This window comes from Mesoplodon densirostris, chromosome 13 (assembly GCF_025265405.1).
Source record: "Mesoplodon densirostris isolate mMesDen1 chromosome 13, mMesDen1 primary haplotype, whole genome shotgun sequence".
NCBI classification, from domain to species: Eukaryota; Metazoa; Chordata; class Mammalia; order Artiodactyla; family Ziphiidae; genus Mesoplodon; species Mesoplodon densirostris.
Window position 1 is genome coordinate 61732489 of NC_082673.1, and position 23301 is coordinate 61755789.

The window sequence follows — 23301 nt, forward strand, 5'->3', positions numbered from 1 at the left end:
TTGCTTTAAAAATCTTAAAATAATTGTCATAAAAACACTATTTGGATAATTGCTTCAATCGCGCCAACAAGTTGCTGTAAGACGAATCAATTCGATTCAAAAGAAATTTGTGGAGCACCTACTGTGTGCCCTGCCTGACCCTGATTCAGGTACTGGAAGGGCTAGTGGAGGTGCCTAAGAGCCAGGGAAGCTTCTGTAAAGTTCACTGGAGAGTTGGCAGTTAGTGGTGTGAGGGGCGGGGCTTGCGGCTGAAGAGGGCAGAAACAGACAGACGTGTAAGACTGCGAGAACACAGAAAGGATGCTAATAAAAAAGGAGGAAGAAACGTTGGGATTGGGATTGACATATATACACCAATATGTATAAAACAGATAACTAATAGGAACCTGCTGTATAAAAAAAAATTCAAAATAAAAAAGAAAGAAAAGTTGTGGAAATTCATGGGCAACTTTCTGATAAGCAAAAGCAGGGGTTGGCGTTATTTTACCTTACTCTTTAGCTAACAGTACTAGTTGTAAGCGAGGCTACAGTTCAGGACTTACCATCTCTCCTGGCATCTGCTATCACCCTTGCTGCGGACTTGCTCATCACGTGCACGACGCACAGAGGGCAGTTCACGGCGCCGGCTATGGTTATGGCTCTCAGCGTGGCTTCTGCCTCCACCGCTTCTGGGCGGCCCAGCTCATGGCCCTCGGGACCCGTTATCCCCAAAGCCAACATCTTCTTTGCTCCCTAAAAAAGGCAGCAGGAACATACACACTGGTGAGAAAGGTTTACTAACGACAACTCCCATAATTTTGTTGTGAAACGAATGCACTGCCAGGCTTTTATTTTAGATCTATTAGGTATAGGTGTGTGTGAATGTGTGCGTAGACAGTGTGTGTTTTGGGTAAAAATAATCTACTATTCTCAAAGCATATGTTAATTTTTCATATACATATTTCACAATCAAATTATTTTGATTGAAAAGGTGACAAAGATATGAGGTCTGTTCTAATCACAATCTGAAAAGCAGTGTCCATATTTAAGACTTTTTATTGGTTCAGAACAAAATATAATAAAACAAAGTATTCTAGTATTATGTCCTTGATGAAGCGACTCATGCTATTATGTAGTTAGTTGTACGTTTTACTGATTCATTCTCTTCATTGCCTTCTCCCCCGATCCACGGAGTGATATTAGACCAATATTTCCTCTCTCCAAAAGTGTCATTCCTTCCTTACAAAAAAGGCAGGAAGCTGAGACTCAGAGTGTCAAAATGACTTGCCTGGTGTCACACAGCTATGACGCGGAAGAGTCCAGTTTAAACCTGGTGTGTTTGAGCTTACAGCTCATGCTTTCCTCTTATCATCCCCCCTGCCCACCGCCACCCCCCCATCCTGGCCACGGGGCCTCCATCTCACTGACTTTAATGGGAACTGAGCCCAGGGAGAGAGAAAGATCAGCTAATATAAAGGGTAAGAGACAGCTCTTTAAATCTTGCAGATGGTGTACCCTTCGGGCAGTAATAATGGAACTAACATGAGAAATATCATCTAGATTCCTCCACAGCACAATTTTTTTTTTTTTTTTGCGGTACGCGGGCCTCTCACTGTTGTGGCCTCTCCCATTGTGGAGCACAGGCTCCAGACGCGCAGGCCCAGCGGCCATGGCTCACGGGCCCAGCCACTCCACAGCATGTGGGATCTTCCAGGACCAGGGCACAAACCCGTGTCCCCTGCATCGGCAGTCGGACTCTCAACCACTGCGCCACCAGGGAAGCCCCACAGCAGATTTTAATACCCAGTTTCTGAAAAGAATGGGGCTTTAAACAGCTACCTAATGCACCGCTTTAGTCATCAGATTTCACTGATGTCCACACTTTGGCATTTTGAACCAGCAGCTTGAGCTACTTAAAAAAAAAAAAAAATGCTGGGGACACACAAAAAAATATTTGTGTTTTTAGAATAAACCTTGTCTGAGATCTAATAACTGATTTGAAAAAGGGAACTCCTCAGTCCAATACATATACCACCTGCAAAAAACTCAGAGCCGGACAGCAAGTAATTCAAGTCAAGTGTTTCCAAGCCACATAAAATTAGTTTCTGAATTTCCTTTCTTCCAATCCATTAAATGAATTAACCTACATGGGGCCAGTCATCCTCACCTTAAGTTATGGCCATTTTCATTTCTGTGGAAGTTCTGGAAGGCAGTTACTTACCTCTGCAATTAGGTCTCCATTTTCTGCATGAACTTGAGCAATTGCTCCAATTTCCTTGCACTGAGAGAAGACCTTGTACAGCTCCACATCTCTCAGCATGTACAGATCTTTATAGGCCATAAACACCTTGAAGGAGTTCACACCTTTATCTTGGGTAAGGATTTTCATTTCTTCTTTAACCTAAAAGGGCCCAAAAACCACAACAGAATGTCACTCTTTAATTTAAAGATAATATCAGCATTCTCCAAAATCTTGCATTCAGAAGAAAATGAAGTAAAATAAGGACATCAGTTGAACTCCAGAAAAATGTAATTAAGGTCTTGATCTTTCCCCTAGGTTAGACCTCATGTCATCTGATGAACTGCTGTTGCTACGATACTTTTATTTTTTTATTTTTTAAAATTATTTATTTATTTAGGCTGCACTGGGCCTTAGTTGCAGCAGGCAGGATCTTTAGTTGCGGCATGTGGGATCTAGTTCCCTGACCAGGGATCGAACCCAGGCCCCCTGCATTGGGAGTGCAGAGTCTTAGCCATTGGACCACCAGGGAAGTCCCTACGATACTTTTAAATCATGAAGTAGTTAATAGCACTTCCCCCAAATACTTCATTGTTATACTTTATGAAATTCTCAGCATCTATCTCCTGATGAGAAGAAATTATTCTAGAACATGAAAACAAAGCCACTGGCAGCAACAGAAGCAACTGTGTCTCTAGACGGAATCAGAGCTAATGTGAAGTAAGGGTTTGGGGTCAAATCTGGAACCTCCAGGATGAGTTCAGAGATGCAGGTAGTGGAAGATGCGGACTGAGCCACTGGCAGCTCCTGGGAGGTGAGTGACTCGGGACCTGTCAGAAGCCTCAGGAGCCTTCTGGGTTGCCAACTAAAAGGTGCTGATCACCGATTCCAATGTGTGGAGGTGGGGAGGTTCCCCACCCTCACCAAGCGGCTCTCCAGACACCAGCTGGGGGGTATCCTACAATTAAACTCAATTTTCACACTATCTACCTGCACCAGGTAGACCGCACTGGGTTCCACAAGTTAAGGGTTCAGTGCTATGGGGTGTCCAGGTTGTCACCTGCACTTCTGACCAACTGGCTATAAGTCAGAGCTTCCCACAACCCCCTCCTCGGGTTCAATTAATTTGCTAAAGCGGTTCACAGAACTCAGAGAAGCATTTTACTTACTGGATCACCAGCTTATGATAAAAGGATACAATAAAGGATATAGATGAACATCTGGATGGAAGAGGTACGTCATAGGACAAGGAATGGGGAAAGGGCATGGGGCTTGAATGCCCTCTCTGAGAGCGCCACTCTCCCCAAATCTCCACTTGGTCACCATCCTGGAAGCTCTCCAAATCCTATCCTTTTAGGTTGTGGTGGAGGCTCAATTACACAGGCATGATTGATTAAAGCATTGGCCATTGGCAACTGATCCAGCCTCCTGCCCCTCTCCCCTCCCTGGAGGTCAGCTGGGTGGAACTGAAATTTTCAACCCTCTAATAATACAGTTGGCTCCTGGGTCAATCAGCCCCCATCTTTAGGTGGGGTCTGAAAGTCACCTCTTTAACATAATAAAAGGCACCTTTGTTGCTCTCATCACTTAGGAAATTCCAAGGGTTTTAGGAGCTGTGTGCCAGAAATGGGGATGAAGACCAGACATGCATTTCTTATTATAAATCGTAACATCAGGGCCTCCCTGGTGGCGCAGTGGTTGAGAGTCCACCTGCCGATGCAGGGGACACGGGTTCGTGCCCCGATCCCGGAGGATCCCACATGCCGTGGAGCGGCTGGGCCCGCGAGCCATGGCCGCGGAGCCTGTGTGTCCGGAGCCTGTGCTCCGCAACGGGAGAGGCCACAACAGTGAGAGGCCTGCGTACCGCAAAAAAAAAAAAAAAAAAAAAAAAAAAAAATCGTAACATCACACCAATGGTAAGGGACAAGTTAAGATCAAAACTAGCTTAGTAATAGCCCTTGCAGGTCCAGTTCTAGGCTCAACAAAGACTAAAAACTTCAAAGGAAAAGTCAGAGGACGATCAAATAAAATTGCTTGAATTTCTACATGCTAAAAAAAAAAACCACACACACACATACAAATATATATATAACATAAAATATAAAACAAAAATATACGACAAAACATAAAAATATAAAACAGGCATAGGATTATAGCTCTTAGTTAATAAAAAATTTAAAAAGAGTTATTGCTGTTTCTAATTGATAAGAAAAACCCTAACATTCTAGGTAAAAAATGTTACAGTTCAAACAGTAAATACAAATGACTAATAAACATGGAAAAAACGTTAACCTTCCTACTGGCTAAAAAGTATAAAATAGGGACTTCCCTGGTTGCACAGTGGTTGGGAATCTGCCTGCCAATGCAGGGGACATGGGTTCGATCCGGGAAGATCCCACATGCCACGGAGCAACTAAGCCCGTGCACCACAACTGCTGAGCTTGTGCTCTAGAGCCCACGAGCCACAACTACTGAGCCTGCGAGCCACAACTACCGAAGCCCACATGCCTAGAGTCCGTGCTCCACAACAGGAGAAGCCACTGCAATGAGAAGCCCACACAGAGCAATGAAAAGTAGCCCCCGCTCACCAGAAGTAGAGAAAGCCCGCGTGCAGCAACAAAGACCCGACGCAGCCATAAATAAATAAATAAACTTATTTTTTTTTAAAGTACAAAATAAAACAATGCAATTTTTCCCTACTGAATCAGCAAAGTGTTAAAAATGACAATATCACATGTTAAGTTACTCACTTCCATCACTATTTATTCCTTTACTAATTTCCCTTACTTACCTCCATGGCGCTTTATCACCTGGCATATAATATAGTTACTTGTTGATGGCCTTCCTCCTCCTCTAGAATTTCCACCCCGTAAGAGCAGGGCCTTTGTACAGTCTGTCCATTACTATATCCTAGAATAGTGCCTGGTCCATAGTGGCCACTCAATAGCTTTTTGTTGGATGAATAAATGCATGAAAAGGAACGGCAAACACCAAAATGTTGAGAATGGTCATCACTGAAATGATGGAATGGGTTCCAAGATCCATTAAGTGACAACAGCAAGGGCAGGACTTGGGATAGTGTGCCTCATTTTTTTAAGCTTCTTTATAAGTTCATATCTTCTACCATGAGTCTATTGTTTTTATAGTCAGAAAAAAAATGCTTTAAACATTGTTGGAATATTCACACGATGGGGTTCCCAAAGGGAGTTATGATCCGCATTGCTCAGATGAAATACCTATTCCTCCCTGAGTAGAAGAGCCTTTCTGAAGGTGACCTCGTTACACATCCCTGTCATCCACATCCTCGTCATCCACATCCTCATCCACAGGTAAGTCTCACTATACTGTATTGTTCTCGCACCATCAGCATCACCTGGGAGCTTGTTAGAAATGCAGAATCTCAGGCCCCGCCCCAGACCTACTGCAATGGGTTGACTGTGTCCCCCCCAGATTCATATGTTGAAGTCCTAACCCCCAGTACCAAATGTGACCTCGCTTGTGTAAAAAATTAATAAATAGAAACCTCAATTAAGCGTATGTCGGGAGACCAGAAGGGGGAGCTCTCACACCTGCATGTCACCACAGGGGGGAAAAAAAAAAGACTCCTTTCTTGGCAAGGTCTTAGCCAATGAAAAGTCACGGACTCGTTGTTTACTACAGCCCTCCCAGCTTCCTTTCCCCCTCGATGAAAGCCTGCTCCTTCCCTTGCCCCGCGGGGACTTGCACGTGGCTCGCCAAGCTTGAAGACCCTGAACCGCAATTCTCTGCTGATCCCAAATAAACCCATTTTCGCTGGAGAAATACCCAACAGTCTATTTGTTTCAGGTCAACATTTGGAAATAGGAGCATTGCAGATGCAATTAATGAAGATGAGGTCAGCAGGGTGGACCATAATCCAAGAAGACTGGTGTCCTTGTTAAAAGGGGAAATTTAGACACACACACACACACACACACACAGAGAGAACATCATGTAAAGATGATGGCAGAAATTCGGGTGATGCTCCTACAAATCAGAGAATACCAGAGATTGTCAGGAAACCGCCAGAAGCTGGTGAGAGGCATGAAAGAGATTCTTCCTCACAGCGCTCAGAAGGAACCAACACTGCCAACGCCTTGATCTCAGACTTTTAGCCTCCGGAACTGTGAGACAATACACTTCTGTTGTTTCGGCCACCCAGTTTGTAGTTCTTTGTTACAGCAGCCCTAGCAGACTAATACACTCACTACACATAATCTGTGTTTTAACAATATTCACCAGGTAACCATTTGCATATTAAAGTGTGAGAAACACTGGTAAGGGCAAACATCTTCACCTTTGCTCTATCTTATAAAATGAGAGAGGGAGGAAAGGAGGAAGGGAGAAGGGAAAGAAGGAAGGGAGACAGAGAGGAAGGACGGGAGGGAGGGAGGGAGGGAGGGAGGGAGACCCTAAAAGCACGAAAGAGATCAGATGCCTCAGTTAGAATGGCGTGTCTGGGGAAAAATTAACTTCTTCTCTGGACTATAAACCTTGCTATTACGTTTGCTGAACTATCTGTTAAAGACTGATTCCTTGTTTTATATTAACTTGGTGTCTAAAGTCCAAATTTTGGGAGGAAGGAGGGACATAAGTTACATGGTAACTTCAAATAAAGTCATCCCGTGAGCCCTTTCTGGCAAAACGAGTTCTGAATTAAGTTCAATGTGGAAAAACATGTTATTGATTTAAACCACAAGTAAAAGTTTCTTCCAAAGTACACATACACGTTTTCACGGGGAAAAAAATAAACATATTTTAACATCTCTCAAAACTGTCTTTTCTGTCTGAATCATGTGATCATTTCTGCCATGACCTAAATAATTAGCAGATCCGGAAGGTTGTGTAAGCTCTGCTTTGAAATGCTTTGACCAGGTGTTGATGTTAGAAGAGCACCAGGTCAGTGCACAGGGAGGAGAAGGCCTTGAACACATTCCCAGTCCGTCCCTTCCTTGATTTTTTCCCAGATATTAAAAACATTTGTAACTAAAGTTCTCATCTGTGGGTAAAGACTGCTTAAAAGTGTCCTGTATTGTTAAGTTGAGAAGTCCAGTACTTGAAAAAATTACATTTAAAGTATTTACAATTCATGAATTAAATATTAGGAAAGTCTTTTGTGAATGAGTATAAGGGATTTATCCTACCACTTTCCTACGCTTTAAAATTTTTTTTAGTTTTCTAAATTGATAATACCTCACAAGATTCAAAATTCAAACAGTACAAAAGAGTATGCAGTGAAAAGTCTTCCCTCCAACTCTGACTTCCAGGAAGCAACCAACATCACCAGTTTCTTATGTTTTGACATTGCCTGTTCCTTGATCTTTGCAAAGAGCAAGGACTAAAGGACTAAATGGAAAAAACTGGAACCCCCAGTGGTTCACCTGCTCACTCCACCATGTCACCGCCACATGAAGGCTGTAGTCACAGCAGACTTTGGGATCAGCCCAGCTTCGCCAGGTCTCGAAGGCCTCGATGAGGGAGTGGCCTTTGTGAGGAATGGCAAAATCAATGATCATGGTGGTGCCTCCTGCCAGGGCAGCCTGGAATCACAAAAGAGTTTCAACACGTTAGCCATCAGTTTTCTAGTTGAGTCATTTATCTCCTTGAACAACATGCATTTACAAGCACTTGGGCAAACTTGATGGGTCCAGGAAATTGCACAAAGATGCTGCCTGTTTAAAAGATCTAGAAAGACATGAATAGATGTTCCATAAATTAAAGTTTGAAGTATTAAAAGAGCTGGAATTGCTTCTGCAAAAAGAATGACACGTCTGATGAAATGAAAATGGCTTTGACCAAAGAAAATAGTGAAGGCTGTAAAGTAAAACCAAAATGGAAAAACGGAGAAGATTCAAACATTTTTCTTCTCAAGAAAACATCATTGTACAATCCACTTCATTAGAATCAATCTTGGTGAATTGTATCTCTAACTATACTGTGTTGCACACAGACTCCTGGGAGACTCACGTGATTCCCACCTCACCTTCATTCCCCACAACCAACTGGTGACTCCTTAATCTTTCCTTAATTCTCAGCTGTCCCCTCTAATCCATCGCCAATGCTCTGGTCCTAAAGTCACCCCTCAGCTTGATCTTCATGTCCCCAGTTTTGCTCTTACTTCCTCCAATGCAAACCCCTTTTTGCAATTAGGGGGAAATTCCAAAGCACAGATGTGACCCCTTGACTCCAAGGCTTAAAACTGAATGCTTCTCACTGCCTCTGGAATAGCGTTTAATCTTTTTAACATGATCTACAAGGACTTGCACGATCTGCCTCGAAGCTCCTATTTTCCCTGGCATATTACACTATGTTACATTACAACTGGATTAAAAACTATTAAGTTATTAAATCATGTCTTTGACTAATTACTGACTTTGATTTTATTTAAACTAAGATTAAAAGATGGTTAAATGTGTTTTTAACTGCTGTGTTCAGAAAATGTAGGTGGAAAAAAAAAAAAAAAAAAAAACATAGGCAGGGATATACTAGTGCACTGGTTAAGGGCACCGACCTAAGAGGCTTATTGGTTCCAGGGCACAGCTCAGATTCAGCACTTATCAGTATGGTACTCGGAGCAATTCCTTAACCGCTTCCTTCCCTCCTTCCTTCCTTCCTTAAATCGTTCCTTCCTTCTTTCCTTGTACAGTATTGTTCTGTACATTCTGCACACTTGGTCCTCAGAACTTATTCATCTTATAACTGGAAGTCTGTGTCCTTTGATCAACAGCTCCCCATTCCCCCCATGCGCCCTGTCCCCAGCCCCTGGCAACCACCATTCTACTCTTGGTTGCTCTGAGTTTGGCTTTTTTAGATTCCACATATAAGTGAGATCATATAATATTTGTGTTTCTCTGACTTTTTTCACTTAGCACAATGTCCTCAAGGTCCATCCACTTTGTCACAAATGGCAGGACATCCCTCTTTCTGGATAATATTCCATTGTATACATACACCATATTTCCTTTATCCACTGATTCATAGATGGACACATTAATTTATTTATATCTTGACTATTGTGAATAATCCTGCAATGAACATGGGAGTGTAGACAGCAATTTCTTAAACTCTGTGTGCCTTTGATTCCTAACCTGTAAAAGGAGGACAATAATTGTACCTGAACCATAGGGTTGTTGGGAGGATTAAATTGGGGTGACGTATATAAAGTGCTTAATACCGTGTTTGACTCATGGTTAAGTGCTTCATAAGCTTCAGCCCACAATGAGTGATGAGCCTTTGCACCACTGCTTTAGAATCAGGCATTTCCCCACTTTTCATACATTGACTCATCTCACTACCAGAAACATGGTCATGTTACAACAAAGAAGGGAGTGCCGCCAGCTTCCCTCCCAGGTCTGCACCCCTGTCACCTTCCCCCCCACTCACAGCCCCCCAGCCATGCCGAGTGCTCCCAAGGTCCCAGCTGCTACATTAGCTCCATTCTATCTCCTCGTTCTTGCTTACTTCAATGGGTTTTTATTTTTCCTTAAGTCACTTGGTCCCACTCCAACTCTTTTTGGTCTCAAAAATCTATTTATACAGGATCCTGTACTTTATCTTTAGATAACAATTGCCTTATGCATGGCAAAAAAATACATATTTGCATTTCTTAAGAAATCCCTATTGGTATAATGACAATACCAGAAAAAATTCCTTAGGCTCTATATTTTTATTTGAATGCAGATTAACCTTCTCACCTTCTTCCTTCTAAAATGTCTTCTCACAGATATCCCTTGAGGCTGAAGGGCATTCTTCTAATAGAAGGTGCTGTTAATTTAAGTGTTGGAAGAAAGTACTTTTTTAGTGTCTACTGAACTAGAAAATCAGGCTTAAAGAGCAATTCTTTCCATATTAAATGTCTATCACATGCAGGATGTGGGGAAACTAAATACAGTGCTCGTAGAAATATAAATAAAATGATGCAACCACTTTGGAAAATAGTTTGGCAGTTCCTCATAGAGTTACCAAATGACCCATCAATTCCACTCCTACGTATATACCCAAAAGAAATGAAAACATATCCACACAAAAACCTGTACACAAATATTCAGAGCAGCATTATCCATAATAATCAAAAAGTGGAAACAACCCAAATGCCCATCTACTGATGAATGGATAAACAAAATGTGGTATATTCATACAATGGAGTATTATTGGGCCATAAAAAGGAATGAGGTTCTGATGCACTTGCTACAACTTGGATGAACCTTGAAAACATGATGCTAAGTGAAAGAATTCAGTCACAAAAGATCACATATCATATGATTCCATTTATATGAAATGTCCAGAAGAGATAAATCCATAGAGACAGTAAGTAGAATAGTGGTTGCCTGGAGCCAGGGGGTTTGGGGAAAGTTGGGGTGATAGCTAAAGGGTATGGGGTTCTTTCTGGGGAGATAAAAATGTTCCAAAATTGATTGTGGTGATGGTTGCACAGCTCTGTGAATATATGAAAGAACATTAAACTGTACATTCTAAATGGCTAACTGGTATTGTATATCAATTACATCTTAATAAAATTATTACCAAAAAAATGTCTACCCAAGTGAGCCATTACAGGGAGTGAGGGGGCTGTTACACACAATGCAATGAAAAGTCTTCCCTCCAATTCTGACTTCCAGGAAGCAACCAACATCACCAGTTTCTTGTGTTTTGACATTGCCCATTTCTTGATCTGTCCATTTCTTGATCTTTGCACAGAGCAAGGACTAAGGGACTAAATGGAAGAAACTGGACCCCCCAGTGGTTCACCTGGTTACTGCACCATGTGACACAGTAATAATCAGACACACACAAATAATCAGACCGTCTAGAGGGGGAGACAGAAACATGCACAAACAATTATAATAAAATAATCAGATGGTAATAATAGGTAGCAAGTACACTTCCATAGTAAGTGTGGTATAGGAATTGCTAAAGGGAAGTTAAAATTGCTAAGCTCCCTAGAAGAGGAAAAGACTCCTGGGAATTCAGAGGAAGGAAACAGATCAGAGGAAGCTGGGATGTGAATTAGCATTAGGACATAAATGTGCAGTTGCCAATAAGGATAATAGTATCTAACTTGTAGTGAGTGCTTATTATGTGCCAGGAACTATTCTGATGTTCTAAGTGCTTTAACCATCTCATGAGCTCTGCAGCAGGTCGTATTGTTAACCCCTTTTTAGAGTTGAGGAAACTGAGAATAGCACCATGAAATTACTCCCCACATCTCACAGCTAGAGAATAACAAAGGCAAGACTGGACCCAGGTCATTGTGCTCCAGAGCCAGTGCTTTCAGTAACAGTTGACAGCAGCGGGGGAAACTCTGAGAAAAGGGTCCGTGAGGAAGCATCAGTAGAAAAGTGGTAAAGGGCAGAATGTACATGCAAAAGAGAAACAGACTCACAGATAGAGAACACACACTTGTGGTTATCAAAGGAGAGAAGGAAGATGGGGAGGGACAAATTAGAAGTATGGGATCAAGGGCTTCCCTGGTGGCGCAGTGGTTGAGAGTCCGCCTGCCAATGCAGGGGACACGGGTTCGTGCCCCGGTCCGGGAAGATGCCACATGCCGCGGAGCGGCTGGGCCCGTGAGCCATGGCCACTGAGCCTGCGCATCCGGAGCCTGTGCTCCGCAACGGGAGAGGCCACAACAGTGAGAGGCCCGCGTACCGCAAAAAAAAAAAAAAAAAAAGAAAACAAGTATGGGATTAAGAGATACAAACAACTATGTATAGAACAGATAAGCAACAAGGATACACTGTACAGCACGGGGAATTATACCCATTATCTTGTAATAGCCTATAATGGAGTATAACCTGCAAAAACACTGACTCACTATGCTGTACACCTGAAACCAACATACTACTGTAAACCAACTGTACTTTAAAAGCAGATGACTGGGATGTGTGAAGCAATGGTTCCCAGAAGAAGGCAAGGCAGTGGCTGGCTGCGGGGGTGACGGGAGTCCAGGAGCTGATTCTGACTGGAGTGACTGAGAGGTGGCAGACGAGGGGACAGAGGAGGGCAGCCGGTCTGGCCTTTGGAGGGAGCATGAATTCTGTGCAGAGGACCCTGAGTGTGAGGTGCTCGGGCACACGTCCACTCCGTGTGTTTGCAGACAGAGAAGCGCAGCCCTGATGCTGAAAGGAGCACTCACACGCAGGAGAAGGATGTGGCAGTCACCTTGCAGGGGATGCCAGAGGGGTGCCAAGGTCAGCGGAAATAACCGGAGAGAGAGACGCCATGGCAACATGCTCCAGAACATACCAGCCCTTAGCAAGAAAACAAAGCAGGTCTGAGCCAGTGGCTGTTTCTGGGTGGAGCGAATACAGATCCTTTTGATTTTCCTCTAGTTAAATTTTCTTTTCAATAGTTGCTACATTTTCTATAACAAAGCCTAACTTTCAAAAGAAGAAAAAATAAGGATTTTACATATATGTGATACAAATCCAGGTATGCATGTATATGCCATATAAATTAAGTAGCTCAACTTTGATGGGCCTCTTATGAGACTGAAGACGTCATGGTCAAATGGACACTTTTTTTTTTTTTTAAACTACAGCAAATTGAAATTCCTGGGGCTATCATTTAAAAGCCCATAAATAAGGATTTATCACAGATGCTCTATCTCCCTAACGAACAGAAAAGGAGCAGCCACTTGTCTTCTTTGGTTTCTTCTTGTTCTGTTTCTCCTCCCTAATTTCCTCCTTCTCCTCACCCTCAAAACGGGACCAGATCTAGAAAAACTATAGTGCCTGGGACAGGATAGCCTGGGCCAATCCTAGGCAATGGATTGAAAACGGAACCTGTCTTTTTCCAAACCCCTGGGGCTTTATCCATCCACCTGCCGCAGGGATCCTGGCTACTACCCTGGGACCTGGCAAACAGTGGCCGGGCACTGTCAGCGCCCCAGCCTCCTTTGAACCTCTTTCTTCCTCCTGCCTCTTCGGTTCTCTCTGGTTACCCAGGGTCCCTGGGCTGCCCAAAGTCATCTCAAATCCCTGACTATTATTTCAAGATCTGAAATGTTCCCTTCTTTCCACTGGATCCAGGGAGCCACGTGCCAGAGCTGCAGTTCTGTAATCCCAATTAGAGGGGACCCCAGGAGGTGTGAAGGAGACCTGCCCCTCCCGGGAAGTAGCTGCCTCTTGGAATAAGAGCTTGTTCAAATGCCCAGTCCTGGGTTAAGCATCTTACACACATTAGCTCACTGAATGAAGCCTTGCTATAGTCCTGAGAGGTAGAAACTGCTTTTCTTATTTTACAGTTGAGGATACTGAGGCTCAGAGAGGTCAAATGACTCTCCAGGCTCTCACAGCTGGTAAATTCTCATTGGGAACATGAAGGAGGATACAGCTTTGAGCAGGAGGTCTTACATTTAGCCTACTCTGGGCCTCAGCCCTAGGCAGGCCACTCCCCCTTATCTGACCTTCCATTTAGTGTGATCTGACTTCCAGCCTGTTGCCCCAAGTCATCAGTGAATCATTACTTGGAGAAAGACATAAGTTGGTAAAATGAATCAAGCATTTAGGAAACCCAAAGCCATACCAAAACAAAACAAGTCCCATCAAATTATAAATTGTAAATTCACAAATGAGACGCAACTTTATTAAGCTCATGTGATGTTCATCACTGCGACAACTGCCATGGAAATAATGCGCCCCTAAAAGAGTTATTACAAGGAAAGGCCCATATCAGTGCTTCTTGGCCTCCACACACTTGTTAGCCATGGGATGATTAACTTTATCCAGCAAACCAACTCATCAGAACATCTCATTCCTAGCTCACCTGGGATATTTTCAGTATTCGTTGAATTGCTTTTAACATCAGATGCTTCTAGATTCACTTCACAAAATGTTCACCAGGATCAACGTTTGAAGAATGAAGAGAGTTTAGGGGACGGAGAACCAGTAAAGGGTGGAAATTCCTTTCATATTTTTATACAAAGCCTAATTGTTTCCTTTGTATTTATTGCTGATTGACTTCTCCTTTCTTTGTCAGTTAGCCAAACAAAATGCGTTTGCCTTTTCTAATCTTGGCTCATAAATCAGTTCTTTCGGCTCCTAATTACTTTGGCTGTTCTCCCTTGAAAACCTTCCAATTTGTCTAAAACCTTCTCTTGAGGGGAAAAGAGCATGTGCTGTCTTAGGTGAAAACGTGATAGAACATAAATTGGGATAAACTCTTACCCAACAGTGGGGTCATAATATGACAGAACACGAGATTTTATTTAGGACTGTATTAGGTTGTAGATCATTATTGAAAGCATCCCAAGGATTTTCTTTCCTTTTCTGGGGTCACTGAATTTTCATTTCTAAGCTCATCCTAGAACAAGTGACTTTGTTTCACTAAAATTTATCAGAGGACCAGCTCTACCCAAATAAAACAAAAAGAAATCCAAAAGTACATTTGAGCCTTAGGGAGAAAAACACGTGGCTGAATTTTCAGATTTCTCATAGTCACTAAGACTTATGAAAACAAACTTCATGATCCCAGTTTACGTTCCAACTCTAGAAGCATATCCAGCTTTGTAAAGATGTCCTCCACAGTGCCTCTCCACACTCCTTGCCTCCCCAAATGTGAAACATTAATCACACCATCACCCATCCCACTGTGCAAACCACAGACTCGAGAGGCACCCTTGACGTCTACCTGTTCCCTTCCCTACATCCCCAAATCCAATCCATCAGCAACCTATCCCCTCCCCTACATACTCCATGAGTCTCCATACTTCCTGCATCTGCACCTCCGTTGCCCTGTGCCACCCTCATCTTCTGACTAGACTAGACCAGTTAGTCTGGGCCACTTCCAATCTGTTATTGACTTCCCTCTGCTCTCAGGATGAAGAAAACAATTATTACACAGCCCATAAAGCCCTGCACGATCTGAGTTCCTTTCCACCTCAGAGAGACAAGTCGCCCATACTCTTCTCTCCCTGTCCCCTCTCTACCTAGTCCAGTGACTCTTAACCCTGGCTGCACACTGGCATGGTCTAGGGAACTTTTATCCTGTCCCCCAGAGATGCTGATTTAGTTGATGTAGTTTCATCTCCATATGCCCTGTGCTGGTTACAGTGCCTGGTACATAAATACTCTTTAAATGTTTAAGGAAGAAAGGAAGAGAGACCAATGAATTTCTCCCAGAAATTATGATGGAAGAATTAAGATGGTTCACTTTTCCAACAGCAAAGTGGTAAAGCTGCGCAAGTTGCATATTCATATGAGATTTCGTTTCTCGAAAATATTGCTAGCCCTGGCTGTGTGGTTTCTGAAATCCTTCTATGAAAATGTTACTGTAGAACGTAGACTCTGAGCACACTTGAAAGCTGAATGCTCAGTTTTGTCCCAAGCCCATTACCTAATCAGCATTAACCAGGACTTTTAACAAAACAGAATTATAGTCTATTTCTGTATCTGTGCCTCCAATAATTTCCTGTTTTTAAGAAAAGATTATGGTTTGTGTTATTTTAAGCTTTTACGTGTGAACAGATCCTCAGGGCTCAGGAACTCATGACTATCACTATAACATGAAATTCCTCTATTAGATGCAATGAAACATAACAGAAAAATTGCAGTGTCCTCCCTCAACTGTTACGTGACATCTGAATAAAAGCACAAGACGGTGTTGAGGAGAAAGAAGGCTCTGGGGAGTGGCAGAGGCTCACTTATTGGAAAGGCAGCCCAGCGACGCCAGCAATTATGAATGGTGACCAAGCACAAGGGAAAACGCCAGGTCAAAACCTGTTCACTCAAAAATAGTCATAAATTTTCCAAGTTAAGTCTACAAGTCCACAAGTCCACTGTACATAATTTATTATTAAAGCCAAGATAAATTAGAACCCCATATACCTCCAGTCTGTCTGCCATTGCGAGCAAAGACCACAGTTTTCATCTCTATAACCCCAACCATAATGCCTGGCACATAGTGGGTTTCCAAGAACTATTTGTTGACTGAATTCATGGAACATAACTATCAACTTGAAAATTCCTTAGCTTAAGGTTATTCCATATTAGGTGGCAATGACAAGGTCCAGAATGTGTCACTGTGGCATAAAAATCATTTTGAGCTGCAGGCATTTGAGAATAGGCATTTTTTCCCTGAACTCCCTTACCTGCCTAAAAGCAGAGCTTTTCAAAAGAACTGAATTGTCATAAATGCCTTTCCAGGAAGATGACTCTTACCCCCTGAGACTAGAAGCCTGCACTGCACCTAAATAAACCTCGTCATGAACTATCGTATCTCCAGCTATTCCCCTAAGAACCCACTGGTCTTTCCTAAAAGTCATTTGTTTTTCCATAAGTGCCCTTCTTCCGCTCCCTTTCCCTTGTTAAGGTGATACAGAAGCCCCAAATTCTAACCGCCTCCTTGAAGCACATTTTTCGGTGAACTTGCACTGAATGTACATGAATTTTAAAAATCTGTCTTTTCTCTTGTGAATCTGTCTTTTGTCAGTTTAATTTGTGGGCCCCCAAAAACTAAACATAAGAGGTTAGAGGAAAAATTTTTCTTTCCCGACAGCAACGTCAAGGAAACCTTGAATCCTGACTACCTCTGTCAGACACTGAAGGCATGCAGTCCAGATAAATGAGGGAGAAAACAAGCAGTGGAAGTGAAAAGCATGCAAAACTCAAGTATGAAAACTGAAAGAAGGCAAGTCCCAGATTCTGTAAAATTCAGTGAAAGGATTCCTAACACACAATACCTTCAATAGGGCCAAAGCCCTATTTAATGTCAAGTGGCTTCAAATTAATCTTTGAGATGGTTTTATTTTCTTCCTCTGATTAGTGCAAAGATTAACTTTGTAATCAGTAAATAGCCACTGAAGGAAATCACAGAATTATACACTCTTACAGCTGGAACATGGAAGTTATTAATACAAGAATGTTCAAAGCTCAGCCTTACAAGCAATTAAAGAAATACTTGTTTAAAAAAATTAAGAAATTCTATGTTTTCCCTATTAAATTAGCATAGATTTTTTAAAAAGTCAATATCCATAATTAGCTAGGATGCAGTGAGATGGGAATTAGGATGTATTGCTGGGAGGGGGGCATAAACGGAAGGGCAATCTGGATGTATGTGTTAGACTCCTTTAGGATGGATCTAAAACTCACTGGCCCAGGCATTTCACCCTGAGGGGCAATTTCTACGTCAATCATCAGGAATCTGAGTGATGAATTACATCACAACATTGTTATGCACAAGCCAAAAAAGCTGGAAACCACCAAAATGTCCAACACGAACAAGATGAGGGTGGAGCTGTTAACAGTTGGGGAAACAGAGGATGAAAAATGGGTTGAGCACTTGAAGAGAAGGATAAACTTGGGCACTTGAAGTTTGAGGCGCCTGTGGGACATTCATTGTCAGATGGGCAGAAATGGAAGCTTGATGCAGAAGAGATACAAGACCAGAGAGAAAGATCTGGAACTCAGCCTCGGAGAAGTCAACAGGCCACAGAAATCACGTTCTCTGACAACAGTGAAGGCCGTGGGGAAAAGGTTTAACGAACAAGGCTGATTCCAAAGTGTATGCACCATTTAGTAGAAGGAAAAATGATTATATGTGCCCCCAAAAAGAAAAATCTGAAAGGAAAATGTTAAAAGCAAAATGTTGAAATTATAGATGATTTAGGTATTATTTTTCTTTATACTCTTCTGTATTTTCCTTTTTTTTTAAAAAAAAAGCAGTGTCTTCATTCAACTATGTATGATAAGCGAATATAATGCTCCAGCATTTTCCTGAATGATAAATATATGTATTTTTCATTACTTAAAAAAAAATTTAATCCGAGATGTTCGAACTATTGCCTTGTTTTACAGATATGGAAATGCTGACAACACCCGTAGAGGAAGTGACTTGCCCAAGGTCATGCAGTCAGCATGCACAGCTTCTGAAACCATCCTGGAGCTCCAGCAAGAAATGGAAAAAGGGATTCGGTTTGTAACCAAGCTCTCTGAATCACAGCTCTTCTACCAGGTGAGGAAGCTCTATAAATACAACCATAAATATGTGCTTAATCATATATCTTCCACTGCCTTATTATAAGTAATCACCTCCATGGCATTCTACCAAAATGTTCCAGAGCAAAGTATAATCTTCTCTCTTGATAATTTTGAGGACTTTTTGTCCTTTACAAAAAAAGTGTTCTGCATTTTCTCAATTAAAAAAAAAAAAAGATCCTTTTGCCAGCTACTGATGCTGCCAGGTTTTTAATGTGAGTCCACCCACTCCAAGCTGTATCTATGTCTGAATACAAATACATATATTTGAAGACTGGCCAAGTTCTTTTAATTCATTCTCTTATCACAGGATGTAGTAAAAGCAAAGTCATATTTCCTTCAAGTTTATCTAACTTTCAATACCCATTTGAATAAAAAAGTCCCATTGTCTTTCACGATGGATACTGAATTACTGGAAGACCACTGTACATCTAGTCTAGACCAACAAAATGAAATATGATTTCTTTAAAGCAGAACGCTATTTCCATTACTTACATCAGATGGAAAGCTTTTACCTGTAATTAAGTAAATCAATTATAAGCTTTAAACCTACCTCTGACATGAATTAGATTTCCAAAATATGCAACCTTTGGTTGACCTATATTTCATTTTTAAAACTGGGGTCCATCACAATCTAGTGATCGATACATAGAACACCACAAATAGTATCCCTACTGTTTGTCAGATATTATAAATGATTAGCATTATGCTTGCAGGAAGCACACAGCTGTTGGTCTAACCTTTTGGGGCCCATCTCCTGAAAGCATGATATATCGTTCTTACTTTATGGCTTTCTGTACTTAAGGTACCCAGTTCTGTAGCCTTAGGGATGATGTGGCTATAAATGCATGTATAAATGTCTCACAAACCCACACCGTGAGATGTGTATTTATTTTGACAACCTTAACTGCCTCCAGTGGCGGGAAGGTAAAGAAGGGCTAGTGTATTTCTGAAAGATGACTTTGCTCTGTCTTTGACAAAAGACATCTCACAGTAACACACACCTTTACATTTACAGCTTTTTCATCTACCTACTGCCATTCTGACGAATCTAAACATTACACTTTTTTTCAATCATCATTTCAGAAAGGAAGAGAACCTAGTAGGTAAGAGCTCTAGGGATGGCAGGCAGTCCTGAATTTGAAGAGCCACTCTGCCACTTACCAGGTGTGCGACCTTGGACAAATGACTTAAGTTTCAGTTTCTTCAACTGCAAAGAGTATACAATGGCACCTGGGATTGTCGGAAGACAATGCACAGCTTAGCACAGTATCTAGTACGTAGCACGGACTTGATAAAGTAAATGTTACTTAACAGTATTCATAAGATGTTTTTCAAGTTTGGTATATAATATGAGGAGCATTTACAAAAGACTTCTTTGTCCCTGTTTCCCCAAACCAGAAACTCCATCAACACTGCCTTGGGAATTATCGTGAAGACTCTAGAAAAGAGGACAAAATAACTCCACAATGCCCTTCTTTCAGAACTCAGGCCAATACTTTAATGCTCATGTTTATCTGTATTTACCTGGCTGGTTCCATTTTACGTAGCCTCATCTGTTTGTGGGATGGGGATGTCCTGGGATTCAACCAACCAATTTTTCAGTAGACTTTTGCAACTTTGCCGTTTTGTGAGTACTGTTTAATGTTCCACGTGAATTTAGTCTTTGCTAAATCTTTGACCTTATCTCGGACCATATCATTTTTCTGCTTGTGATCCTAGGCTCATGAAAAACACGTTTTCCTTTAATATTTTGACAACCTTTAAGTACAGAAACGCCTAGAGAATCAACTGGTGAGTAAGTTCTTTCAAATGGTGAGAACAGACTATACATAATATGCTACAAAAACCTGCCTTCTAAGTATGGAATCGTAAATCTCTCCACACTGGAATCCCAGAATGGCCAAGAACAGATAGAAAACTAAGAACCACCACCCAGGGTCTTGGGGCATGCACAGATAAGCTTGAGAATGAGAAGGAATGTCCTGCCCTGGCAACATTCTAACCCCTCTTCTTGGCTGCTTCATCTGGAACCCTGATCAGAGAAGGGGAAATAATGAGGGGGAATAATGCTAGTGGGCCTGGTGACTGATGGTCAGCCATAGCAGCGGGTCCCCACTTGGCAAATGGGGGTGTCAATGGAATGCCCTGCCATCAGCAATGCACTTAGTGAATGACGAGTCTGTGATAACAGAAAGTGCGTGTACTATAACTGAATACAACAGGTTACAAAACTTTTATAATACAGGTACACACATTCATACACACATGCACAATACAGCCTCAATTATGTAAAATAAAGCATATGAAAACCATAAAGACAATACACCAAAACATTGGTTGTCACTGACTGGGAGATTATGGGTAATACTTTTCCTCTTTCTACTTTCCTATTATTTTTTTCCAATTGTCTATAATCGTGTATAGCTTGGATATCTAAAAAACGTATTTTAAATGTCAACATAAATTCATTGAAATTTAGCAAATTTCACGTTTTAGCAAGAGAGAAAAATGAATACTCTTCACAACAGATAACGATCCTTCCTACAAACGACTTTGACCATTGTCCTGATGGTAACGGTTAATAATTAGTAACTAGAAGGACGCTTTGCAAATATTGGCGTCAGCAGCCTGCCCCAGACCCCTCTCTCTGGGTCAGATGGTTCTTTTTTCTGTGAAACATTCCGGTCTATCCTAGAGGACTGGGGAACGTGGAGGGAGAGAGGTGTAGGGCGAGTAAAACTGTTAGAAATTGGTTGGGTAACGGATATATCCTCAAAACTGCTCTGAAAGTGTTTGTAGCCTGTATCCGCACTAAACAGCCCGATCTGTTTCACACACACCAGGGCGTGGCCCACCAGGAAAAACCCGCGCATCCGGGAGTGACAGCTTAGACCTTAAGGATATTGATACTTCCACTTTGCAAGGAGCCGTTTCTCCCACCACATCCCCAAACGCAAGCCTCAAGGAGGGTGTAGGTTTGGCTGCAGCCAAAGTGCTGCGGGCAGTTTTAACTTTATGTCCCTGTAAGGCTGCCCTGTTCATCTCCTGATCTTGGTTTCGGGAACTCTGAAGATCCGTTTAAGGTTCTTTTCATAGACTGAGCCTCTAGGCCTTTGTGTCTAGAGACACCCAAGCCTCCCTCACCTGGGGACCTGTGATCTGATCCTCCTACACCATCAGTAAAGATGCAAGTGCTCAAACAGCAAGAATCAGGGTCTGTGTTTAATGTCCCCGGGGCAAGCACGTCGGAGAAGTGGTGGGGACACGTCAAGTGCGAGCGCTGGGAGACCATTTCTGCAACAGTTCTCTTGGAAACCCTTGTCCACGTCGCACTTTTTCGGCTGCTGGGCGGAAGCAAAGACTGTGGACGCGTGGGCTCATCACTATCACCCTCTGCGCACTGCCAACGTTTGAGTGACGGCAGTAACTTGTAGGTGAATGGATTTTCCACTCGGTTTGGGCTGGGGATGGATGATGGGGACAAACGGCTGGGAGTGTCGACTTAAAAGAGTCTATCGGGGCTTCCCTGGTGGCGCAGTGGTTGAGAGTCCGCCTGCCGATGCACGGGACACGGGTTCGTGCCCCGGTCCGGGAAGATCCCACATGCCGCGGAGCGGCTAGTCCCGTGAGCCATGGCCGCTGAGCCTGCGCGTCCGGAGCCTGTGCTCCGCAACGGGAGAGGCCACAGCAGTGAGAGGCCCGCGTACCGCAAAAAAAAAAAAAAAAAAGTCTATCGATTTTATAGAGGACTTGTGGACTTCCACAGAACACCCAGCGAAAAAGAGGGGTTCGGGGGGAGGGGTGCAGAGAAACGAGGGTGCGGGAATAGGCTGCCGTAAACCTGCCAATTACCCGAAGAGAGTAGGGGGCGCCCGGCTTGGCCAAAGCCGGGCTGATGCCACCGAGGAGGGCCACCTAGAAGAAGGAAGCTCAGCGTGGGCGCCTTGACCCCGCTCGGGTCTCCGCGGCTCGCTCCCGCCCCCTCAGCCCCCCGCGCGGCGCGAGCCGGCCCAGCCAGACCCCGGGGGGGCAGCCTCAGAGGCGGCCGAGGGCTCGGCGGGCGTCCCGGGGTGCAAGATGCGGCGAGGCGTGTACCTTGGTGCCCTGGTAGAAGTCGTCCACGGACCGCGAGCCCATGAAGGGGAACTGCATGTGCGTGTGCGTGTCGATGCCGCCGGGCAAGACCAGCTTACCGGCGGCGTCTAGGACCCGCAGCCCGGCCGGCGCGTCCCCAGGCGGCAGCAGGTCGCGCCCTAGCGCCCGCACCACGCCGTCCTCCACCAGCACGTCGGCCACCTGCGAGGAGTCTTCGTTGACCACGCGCCCCCCGCGGATCAGGAGCCGCGACGGCGCCGCCATGGCGAGGGCCGCACGCGCTGCGGGCCGCCCTCCTTCCAGGTGCACGGGGAGGACGCCCGGGCCCGGCTCCGGGTTTAACAAGGACCCGCTGTGAGGGGGTGGGGGAAGAGCGGCTCCACCCCCGGGGTCTGGGCTTGCGCGAAAGGCTGGGGCGGACCCGGAGGTCAGCTGGCTTCAGACCTGAAAGTTCTGCCGCCCTGAATCCAGGTGTACCTCCAGACCCTGGATGTACACCGAGATTTTTCCCTTCCAGTCATTGGAAGGGAAGAATCTTGGAGGTAGTATTTTTTGTTTGTTTTGTTTTGTTTGCGGCACGCGGGCCTCTCACTGTTGTGGCCTCTCCCGTTGCGGAGCACAGGCTCCGGACTCGCAGGCTCAGCGGCCATGGCTCATGGACCCAGCCGCTCTGCGGCATGTGGGATCCTCCCAGACCCGGGCACGAACCCGTGTCCCGTGCATCGGCAGGCGGACTCTCAACCACTGTGCCACCAGGGAAGCCCTTGGAGGTAGTTTTAAAGACGAGGGACGTTTGTTTTCCTTTCTAAGAAAAGGCACTTTGGGGAAAAAATCCACCTCATTTCTTCCCTTTATGAAGAGTGTGTCTGTACCAAAACGCAGAGAGACAGGCAGAGAGAGAGAGGAAGGGAGGGAGACAGACAGACAGACACCACCAGCAACAATGAAAATACCCACGCCCCGAAGAACCACTTGATCTGGGTTTCCTTTTAA

General features: G+C 43.7%; 1 protein-coding gene across 3 annotated transcripts in view; it reads right to left on the bottom strand.

Moving 5' to 3' along the window:
- Positions 1–22634, bottom strand: part of DPYS (dihydropyrimidinase) — a 146779-nt gene extending 124145 nt beyond the window's left edge. For all 3 annotated transcript variants that reach the window (XR_009534064.1, XM_060115494.1, XM_060115493.1), the window contains exons 1-4: positions 22309–22634; positions 7618–7776; positions 2201–2380; positions 543–732 (exon numbers count right to left, since the gene is read on the bottom strand). Coding sequence is in view for 2 of the 3 variants with exons in the window: in XM_060115494.1 (XP_059971477.1) it covers positions 543–732; positions 2201–2380; positions 7618–7776; positions 22309–22572 (793 nt within the window). In the remaining variant the exon portion in view is untranslated. The remainder of the gene's footprint in view (positions 1–542; positions 733–2200; positions 2381–7617; positions 7777–22308) is intronic.
- Between the last annotated feature and the right edge of the window lie 667 nt (positions 22635–23301).